This window comes from Anser anser (genome assembly GCF_964211835.1).
Source record: "Anser anser genome assembly, chromosome: 9".
NCBI lineage: Eukaryota > Metazoa > Chordata > Aves > Anseriformes > Anatidae > Anser > Anser anser.
In genome coordinates this window covers 28,926,858-28,937,609 of record NC_139729.1, presented here as the reverse complement: position 1 = coordinate 28,937,609, position 10,752 = coordinate 28,926,858, and the positions used below count along the sequence as shown (strand labels likewise).

General features: G+C 37.7%; 1 protein-coding gene across 1 annotated transcript; it reads left to right on the top strand.

Moving 5' to 3' along the window:
• Positions 1-3,758: 3,758 nt before the first annotated feature.
• On the top strand, positions 3,759-8,716 carry TM4SF4 (transmembrane 4 L six family member 4). The gene is made up of 5 exons (XM_083848966.1): positions 3,759-4,176; positions 4,434-4,523; positions 6,860-6,993; positions 8,011-8,200; positions 8,492-8,716. The coding sequence occupies exons 1-5, from the start codon at positions 4,003-4,005 to the stop codon at positions 8,507-8,509; spliced, it is 606 nt and encodes a 201-aa protein (XP_083705092.1). The 5' UTR covers positions 3,759-4,002; the 3' UTR covers positions 8,510-8,716.
• Positions 8,717-10,752: the final 2,036 nt, after the last annotated feature.

Here is a 10,752-nt window from a genome sequence, read left to right as displayed (position 1 = left end):
GGAAACACCCTCTCACAGGATGTCAGAAAGGAGTGCCTTCCATCGTGACTCCACAATTGTTAGGAAAATGTTGCATGACACAAAATTCAGAGACTGGCTCCACCCCAGTTGCCAGGCCTCAGAATCTCCACAATGGAGTACTGAAGGACAAAGAGCTGTGGCTAAAGCTTGACGATGGGTTCACTGGTCTTAATCCCAGGTAGACGGACAGAGTTAAAAAGAACATGGGCTACGATGGAAGGGAAGGACCTCCTCGAGGAACTGAGTGTGCAAGTCACTCCATTTTTCAATGGAAAAAGAATTGTGCCAATGTGAGTGTTTTCCAGCTCTGGCTGAATGCCATTTCCCCTTGAGTCATCCCTGCTGACACAGAAATATAGCTTAAGCCCTCACACAAATTTTGGCAGTGCTTTAAAAAGGCCTGGCCTGAACAGTTGAACAGAGGAATCTGCCTAGCCTTCTATGGTATTGACCATGTTGGTGAGTAGAGTAAAAGGGAAAGAGTAGGACTGTTGCCCAGGTCAGTAGCCTCAGCTTGGAAGCCTGGTAAGGACTTGGTAGAAGACACCTGAGGTGTGTTGGGGTGACAGGGTGCTGGATGCAATACAGTTTAAAACTTCTCCCCTTACTACAAGCCAGAATTCACAACTGGAAAAAAAAGCCACATTCTAGTCTGACAGGAAAAAAAACATAGTAAGATTTATGTTCCAGCTACAGCAAATATTTTCCTTATGTCTGCTACTGACTACATTGTACTATACCGTAATTGGGAGCCAAACTACAGATACTCTCTACTCACTGGGAACATCATGAAAGACTGTTTAACACAGTGCATGAAATGTGGAGAGTTTTCAAGTTCCAAATATCTTTGCCACAGAGACAATGGCAGGCCATAAAAACCAGTAAGCCATAAAAACTGCCTACATTGGCCTAATTCTGGCATCTGACTGACCAGCACATGTAGACTGCTGTCTGTCATTCAGGACTTCATTTGTTCCTCTCTCTGCTTTTCAGTTGCATAAGAGTTGTCTTTCTTGGAATGAAATGTTCAATTAACAAGCATGAGCTTTTCAGAATGGACTCTTGGAAAATTTCTTGACTAATAAAATATAAAATGGACTCTGTGATAACTTTGCTATTAGTCGTTTGCATATAAGTTTGTATGTAAGTCATATTGCCATATCTACTATACAGGATACAGTTCCCTGTATACTGCAGTATAAAGATCCAAGCTGGTGATAACCAGGCTAGTTTGTCATTTTTTTAAAAATTATTTTTCAGCGCTAACATCAATAGTGTGTGGTGTGTCTCTTTCTCATTCTACTGCAATTCAAGGACGTTTCTGGATTTATGGATGAGTGTCTTTACCAGCCTATAATGTCTCATCTTTGTGTCAGCTGGTTTATCCACTATTTCAGATACAAAACCATTTAATACTGTGTAAGAAAACTTTGGACTGTTAATACCTAATTGTAACAGAAATAACTCATCAGCTAGAAGGAAAGGAAAGGAAAGGAAAGGAAAGGAAAGGAAAGGAAAGGAAAGGAAAGGAAAGGAAAGGAAAGGAAAGGAAAGGAAAGGAAAGGAAAGGAAAGGAAAGGAAAGGAAAGGAAAGGAAAGGAAAGGAAAGGAAAGGAAAGGAAAGGAAAGGAAAGGAAAGGAAAGGAAAGGAAAGGAAAGGAAAGGAAAGGAAAGGAAAGGAAAGGAAAGGAAAGGAAAGGAAAGGAAAGGAAAGGAAAGGAAAGGAAAGGAAAGGAAAGGAAAGGAAAGGAAAGGAAAGGAAAGGAAAGGACAAAAAAAACCACCACTAGATTTTATTCTAATATGTATGTACTTAACTTAAATTTGACTCCTCTAAGACCTTTGATTCAGGTTTGTGCTAAAGGCAGAATATCAGTTGAGAAGTACCATTGAACTGAGAGCAACACCTAATTTTATACACCCGCTAGCAACACTGTTACGCAAAAATTTTCACAGAACCTCAGGTGCTGTAGTTGAATGTACGTAGCTAAATGAATGATAAAATCTTCACCTCGCCTTCCCTTACGTGATTCATAAAAGGCCTTGTACAGTCTTTATCTGTCTTAGAACATATGACTACCACAGCTGCCTTTCAATAGCACCCAGGATAATCTCCATATTTTTTTTTTCTTTTCAGGATTGAGGTTATTTTAGTTAAAGCAATAATAGAAATATAAGGAATTATTGATTAACCATTCAAAGCCTTTGATATTTGTGTGGTTGATTCTCTGTATCTAGAGGAGAACATTTTGGAAAAAGTAAGTTTTCACTGTAGAAACTGCTCTGCTCAAGGTGAATAACAAATGTGTTTTATATCGTATTTATATCAAATCATAGTGTGATATTTTTCTTAGTCTAAGATCAGGCTCCCTGAAGTAAACATAAGCATCAAAAGTTTAATATTGTCTGACATGAAAATGGGTTTCATATTTTCATCTTTTTTATCAAAAAAAACAAGACCTTGATCCTTTCTGCCTGAAGTTATACAGCATTAAGCTGTTAAGAACAATAGAAATATACCAGGTACCCATCTCGATTAGTAATAACTGATTTTCCTTAATTTTGGTGCTTATTTTGCAGCAGAACCCCAAACTTGCTATCTGTCAGGGGCAGTACCTGTCTGTATTCAGTCACACTGGCACCTTTAAGAAAAATGTCAGTTAGCTCTCTCAGAAGTTAACCACCCTTCTAATTGCACTTTGCAACTCCTAGAATTATGTACAGAGATAAATATTTCCAGTATCACTACTGTCACGTGAAAAGACATTTCCCTAAGAACAACAGATCTGACCCTCCACTCCGATAAAACTGCTTTGTATCTTTCTGTTTCAGTAGAAAGGTAAAGTTAACTGGCCCAGGTTCTGGTTCCAAATACATTTCTTTGGCATCAGTAAAGGCTCAAGATGTCCTTGTCCCTGTTTTTTTTTTTCTTTTTTTTTTTTTTTCCTCCAGCTGCACCATTTCTGTAAAAACTGTGGGCTGCTTAAACCAGCTTATTCAGCATTGCCACTTAACCTGAAGCTTCAGCTTTGCATATTTCCAGACAGTTTTGGACAGTTCAAAATGATGTACTTCATCATAGTATAAGTTCTGCAAAACAATATACCAAGTCTAAGTATCCAGTGTCCATTAGAGAGCTGCAGACCTCGCTTTAACAGTGGTACTTGAGTAAAATGCTGCATGCCAAGTCAGTAGAGGCTCAGCTTGAACTCAGAAGTTTGTCTGCCACACACAGTACAACTTTAAATGTAAATTTTGTCTGAGCACAGATGAAATGTTAGACTTTGATAGTACAAAAAATGACAAAACATAAGAAGCAGGTCCACTGAAACTTTTTCTGACCTTTCTTTTTTTATTAAGAGATAACAGCTGCAAAGCACTGCTTTCATATTAATTCATTATATATTGAAAATACGCAAGCAGTCTGTTTCAAAACATTAAATGACTAGCTCAAACTTCCCAAAGAAAAGAAAAGTCACTAGAACTTTTCTATTGTACACAGCTGTTACTAACATAAGCTGATTCACTATGTGTTTCCATGTCAGTCTCTACGAAGTAGTTCATAGAATGAAGGACACTGTATTGTAAAAATGATGATCCTGAACTAAAAATAATTTCTACCCACAACCTGAGCCCAGATAACCAAGTGTCTCATTCACATTAGTAAAATATTAACAAAGGTCATCGGTTGTCATAGTAAAATGAGCAGTTGCACTGAACGTAATTTCATTTATGGAGGTTCAGAAAATTGACATAATGGCTGAGAGAACATATAAATAACCAGAATACAGCATTTCAGATCAAAGGCAGCAACGTCTCTGAAGGGAGCATTCTATAGGTTAAGTTCATCTAGAGGCACAGCAGAAACTGGATTTTGCAAAATAAACTGAGAAACTTCTTTTTAGAAAACATTTCTGAGAACGTCTGAGAGATTTTTTTTTCTCTGCCTTTAGCTGTGTTTGCAATTTCTTTAAAAAAAACATGTGCACTGGAGACTGTGCTAAGTGCCTAGGAATCACTCTTATCCCTTTGGCTGTGCTATGTACACTTGCTAACATTTTGCTGTTTTTCCCTGGAGGAAAAGTGGTCGAAAACAATCAAAATATTACAGATGAGGTTTGGTACTTCGGAGGGATCTTGGGATCTGGTGTATTGGTGAGTATATAAATTCAGATATTACAGTCTTTTTTGTACCACCTAAACCATGACTTTGCATTGTTGAATTTTCTCAAATGCAGGCTCCAACACTGCAAATTCTTCTTTGATAAGCAAATAAGTTAAAAGTCACCCAACAGTTTAGCAATAAGTTACTTAGTTTAGTGTTAAGTGAATAAAGACATAGAACTATTGTATTTAAAAGCAATTGCAATTAGAATTCATCCCAACTCAAACTGTATTTCTGCCTTTGGTAGATGATCTTTCCTGCTTTGGTGTTTTTGGGCCTTAAGAATAATGATTGCTGTGGATGCTGTGGTAATGAGAGCTGTGGAAAGAGGTTTGCGGTAAGTGAGAAGAAATGTGGCAAAAAAGTAAAAGATGTATTGTTATCAATAAGAATATATATATCTTCTGCTCACAATCATTGAGAGACTAGACAGATGTTCTCCAAACTGTAAGATGCAAAGCCTTGTCATTTGGCTGAGTGCTTAAAGGTATAAATAGCAGGTTGTCAAAATTGTGTTTTACTGTTAATGTTGTGTCATAGGTACCAAATCTGTACTGCCTTGATATATTTAGCAATTACAACATACTAACAGTTGTGATCGCAATTAAAATGAATTTCTGAAAGATCTGCACTTGGTTTTGCACAGCATAACAGTTCTCTCTTTAGCCATTTTTTTTGCTGGCAGTTTTAAAAATTACTTTGACAGTTGTGCATTATATTCCCAGCTGAGTGTAGGGCCATGCAGGAGGCTGTGAATATCTTAGGTTCATAGGAAGTTTCAGGTTGGAACAAGCCTTGGGAATTCACCTAACTCAACATCCTGCTTAAAGCAGTCAGCCCTAAACCAGGCTCCACTTTGAACTTACAGCTTCCTTTCACACCGCAAGTGAAAAGTTTCAAATGCCTTTAGCCACTAGTAAACAACTCAAGCATGTTATTTAAAACATGAGATTAGATATAAAATAGGCATATTTCTCCTAGAAAGTCTGTCCTTCTGAGATAAATTGTTTGGCACAAGTAGATCATTACATTCTTTTATAAAGGAACAGATTTTCACTTAAAAAAAAAAAAATGGAACAAGAGTCATGGCTGTGAGATTAACAAAGAGCCTTCCCTAAATTCCCTATGGTGCTGTCTTCCTGCAATCCCAAGAGCAGGTGAAACTTTTTAGGAAAAAAAATGGAGGCACATATTTATCACACTGCATTACCAACTTTCTGTCAGCAGTGAACAAAGCTTAGCTTTCAAGACCACATATAACCAGCATCTACCACACCACTAATGTTTTGCTGCCAGACTTCCACTCACCACCCTGCAATTCAGAAATTCAGATGAACTTGGAGAACATCTATAGAGACAGAGGTGACCCCCCTGAGCTGTGCGTGCTCTCCGCCTGTGGTCATGCTGGCACATGTAAGATAAAGCATATGTAAGGATATTGCTGTCCATACAGCAACCTCCATTCTGCAGTGCTGTACCTTGCTGATGGATCCTACTAGTGCTGTAGCTGACTGAGAGACTGGGAATATTAGTACAGTCACAACACTGTATTAAGAGTCCTGGTGGCCTTACCACAGCATGACTGAGAACTGAACTTGCTCTTGTATTTTAGCAGAAGTATCATTACTATGATGTCTACTACATTAATATAATTTTTGTTAGCCTCATCAGATATGCCAACATAAAAATGCATGCCTGTCCATGTTCATGAACCGTTTGGACAACTCCCTCATTAATATCCTTTAACTGCCAGTTAGCCCTAAAGTGGTCAGGCAGTTGGACTTGATGATCTTTGAAGGTCCTTTTCAGCTGAACGGTTCTGTTCTGTTCTATCTCAACACTCACAAAAGATCCTTGTGATGACATCTGTATAAGCACTCAGAGACTGGAAAGTGCGTTTCTTTTTTTTTCCCCCACCTATATCACTTTGATCCAATAAAAGATATCCCCTGTAACTACAAACTTATGGCTACCTCTATCTACAAACAATTAAGGTTTGAATTTTAAGTGCTTAAAATTCAAGTAGGGCATTTTGGATATATTTGGACAATTTGCTTACTTATTAGTGTATGTGAGAATGTAGTAATGGAAAGCCAGAAAAATAAGGAGAGCCTTCTATTAATTCCAATTGCAGTACTAGAGCTAATGGCGATAAGTACCTGTGAGAAGATAAATACACTAATATGAAACCTGAAGGGAAGACTCAAGAAGGAAAAATACAATTACTTGGTCCAAATATGACCAAGATACCAAAGTTAACTTGTAAAGGGTACCGTAGATTTTTTTTTTAATGTTTTAAGTGGTCCAATACTTCAGTCTTGCTTATAATCTTCTGTGAAAGACGGCTACTTCAGTGAAACACTGTACCTTGAACAAAGAAAAATCTTCGATACATACTGTATAAACGGGAAGAGTGCCATCTACTGTGTAGATACCAACTCCATGATTCTTCAGGCAAATAGTGCCCTCACCTAACTCTTTCAAAACTTCTAAATACCAGTGCCGGTATACATTATATATTTATCATGCAATTGCAAACTAAAACATTTCAGCTGTTCTGCAGCTGACTGTTTTGACCATTAAGAGCTGAGCTTAGAGAATGTACCTTTACATTAATAGGACACATTTAATTGTTTGAATGAGAATAAAAATAACACCGTTTTTCTCTGTCAGATGTTTTCCTCTATAATATTTGCTGCAGTTGGAGTTCTGGGAGCTGGATATTGCTTTGCTGTGTCAGCAGTAGCCCTAAACAGAGGCCCTAAATGTAATGATGGAAACCAGTGGCTCTATCCCTTCCAGGATGGGTAAGACAAGAAAACAGGGAATAAATAAATAAATACATAAATAAATAAATAAGATTTAACTTTGCGATATTTTGTGATATTGTTAGACTTCCAAATCTATTGTATAACATTAGGAATTTTACTATTAATTTAAAACAGATGCTCTTTGAAGACAATGTACAGCAATGTACAGCAATACTAATTAAGGGACAAGAACAGATGTGTAAAGAATAATAAGACCAATCAAAACTACTGAGCTTCAAAGGAGCCAGTAAAGAGTACAGCCCTCTAGTTTGTTCTTCTAACATTATTAGAGGATAAATTCAGTCCACTTGATTAACAGTGACATCTTTTATTGTAATACAATGTTTTTCAAGTAATTAATGTTTATGCCATTTTTTTATCTTGGTTATGGAATTTCAAAGTTGTCTCTTCCTCCCACTACAAGTAAAACATGTTTGCTATCATTTATCACTTCCACAGATATGGCATGAATGACAAAATATAATGCTGTAACCAAATAAAAGCCCAGGGTTTCTGCTAAAGGGGGAATTACAGAAGATGCCATATTCCTAGGGAAACCCTACGATTCTTCCATGTTTTGTAGGTCTATTTAATGTACCACTAGATGTCAGCACTGCTTCGTGCAATAGCAGAACTAAACCGACAGTAGGAAAGCCACTTGACCTCAGACAAGATATTAGTAGGGATGAACATCATTTTGGCAAATACTTGGCTATGGTTTGGTAATGTCTTCCTCCCAAAATACCACGAACAATTAGATTGTATCTAACATATTATTATCTATGATTGTACCTTCTCTTTTCAAATCAATTACTTCAAAGGATCTAGAAATTACAACAAAATAATGTTCTAAACAAAATGTACTTGTGCTGTAATGTGAATACTTTTTTACAATACTGAAGGTAACAGAACTTCAGTCACATATTACAAGAGTCACAGCTTGTCAGCCATAACAGGTCACCTCTTTGGGAGCTAACATCATCTCCATAACTGTCTTGTTTCCCTTCTGAACAGGAATTATCTAGGTAACCACACAATATGGGCTACGTGTAAGTCACCTGAAACTATAGTTCCTTGGCACCTGACCCTCTTCGCCTTGCTGCTAGTGATGAGTGGGATCCAAGCAGTGCTCTGCGGCATTCAGGTTGTGAACGGACTCTTTGGAACAATCTGTGGGGACTGCAAATGTTGCGGATGTTGTGGGGTGAGAAACTGATATTTTTCTTTCATTATCTTGTGTCCTGATAACAGCTATATATGCACTTGACTGGCTGACAGTTTGAAAAACTAAACGAGCCTTCATTCAGCACCGTGATCATGTTGTCCAAAGTACAGTTAAAACCTTACAGTGCTGTCAGGTGGCGAAAATATGATCTCAGTCCTTATTTGTGGGGTTTATCTGGCAGCTTCCTGTAGCCACTGGAAAATAATAAAATCCTTTGGAAGTCACAAGAACATTACCCACTAAATAACCTCCATATTTTTGATCTTCCAGGGAGATGGAACTGTCTAAATAACATGAATAGTGCAGAGAACCTTCTCCTCTTGGGACGCTCCCATCTGACACTGCTCTGGAGAGCAGCCCTCAAGATGTGTTGCCTCTGGCTAAGAAGATTAGAATGAAGGCCACTTCGCTCCACTGAAGTTACGAAGCCCTGACTTCCCTTCCAGCTAGCCTTCCTGAAACCCCTCTTCATGGAATAAAATAAGTGAAATTCAACTCTCACAATCATATTTATTTTTGTTAAACAGCTTCCAGTTAATATTTTGCCTGAAAATACTCTCTTTTTATTTTTCTCTCCTGAATCAGATTTCTAACTTTGGATCACAAAACAGTGCTGGTACAAGTTCAGTTGTTACACAATTTCATCTAATTTCTTTTGAGATTTATCAAATGGCAATGTCACAAACAACTGTAACTTCTCATGATTATATGTTTATGTACATGGAAAAGCAAGGACTTCTCTCTTCCAGACTGCTATAATTAAAACGCTTTGTATAAAGAGACTGTTACAAAAAAGATTCATTACTCTCATGGTGAGGTCCCTTTTCTTGACTGTGTCTCACTGATGGGTGTATTTAGCAGCACAACTGTGCCTGTAAGCATATGGTCAAAGCAATAGGCTGAAGAATAGACCGCTGTGGATCTCTAGTTGGCAGCATTATGAACCAGCTTGGACACCACTGTACCCAGCTTCAGGAATTCATTGAGAAAGGCCAATGCACAGCCATTTCTTAGCATGACAGGGTTCTGACTTTCCAGCATTTTATTTCTCTGATCCATGATCAATTTTCCTGCTGTCACCCTTGAAGGAGGAAATATAACAACGCAGCATGACTGTAGAAGATGAAACTGAGAACTGAGAGTATAAGGAAATTTAGTAGAGAGACTTTCCCAGAGTACTTCCACAGACTGGAATTCTTTGTATTCCAGGGACATCCTGAGAAAAAGGTCCCATCTCTGTATTTAACTCTTCTTGACAAATTTCTTCTCCACAAAGCTGTCCAGTTGTTTCTTGAATCACAATATCCCTTCCATAGCTGAACTTCATGTTGTGGGAAGAACCTCCTTTGTTCTGACTCTGCTGTCCACTTATTTCATTTACTGCCTCCTAGTTCTTGTCTGCAAGAAAGAGTATACATCTTCCCCAAGACACCTAATTTCACAGGTTCTCTCATATCTCCTCTTAGTTTACCCTGAGCAAAGTTGGTTTATTTATCCAATTGTACAGAAGTTGTTTCACTTTTTTTATTTTTATTTTTTAATATATTTTTTTTAATCTTTCCCCATTATACTCTGAGATAGAAGGGACAGAGCAGCAGCATTTCTGGTAGTCATAATGCCCTAGCAAATTTATTCCATTCTTTTTAGAAAGAACTATTCTTTTAAAACTTAGAAGAGAAAAACATTTCCCTGAGAAATCAAGAAGAAAATATGGGGACTGAAGAAGACATATTTTTTCCCTAAAATTTCCTCCTGCAATAATAATTCTGTGCCCTGTGCTCAGGGAAAAAAAAAAAAAAAAGTTTTTCATGCATTCTGTATCTATGCTAGAGCTGTACAAAGAACTTCAAGGATTTAAAAGCAGTAAAAGGTGGTGAACATTATGCACAAATGTTAAATAGCTAGATATATACAAAGAGTTACATTAATAAAGGCAAGGGGGCCTTAATGATACGTTGTGCAGGATGATAAAAAAAAACAACACGAACTCTTTAGAAACAGCTGTCTCTCCCACCTGTTCTACTGCATTGCTAGGGAATTTGAGAGTACACTTTATATCACCACCCACTGATGCAACCATCTTACATTTACTCTTTCATCTGTGGTTAGCAGCTGTTCTGCACCTCATCTTGCATTTGTCTTGTTTTATTTATATGAAGCCTTTGGGAATACGGAATGTTTTAGCATGTGCAAAGGTCAACTGTTATACTGAGTAGAAATCCTGGTTGCTTAAAGGAAAAACACTATTGCTTGTGAAATCTCAGTGATGCATCTGTTATTTGAAACTTTATTATTCACTCAAGAACCTGGCTGCTCAGTGACTTGAGTGTTGATAACTCTGATTACAACATCTTGAGCATGTGCATGTGATTTTAAGCCCGAACATTTCAGCTTTCACCTGATGATACTGCTGCCCCTGCAGGGCTAAATTGTGTACAATTGGAGCTCTCTTTATTTATTGTCTGCAACAAATGGCTTGTAACAAGATGATCATTAACCACAGGACAGTGTTGCCTGTCAGGGAATGATGC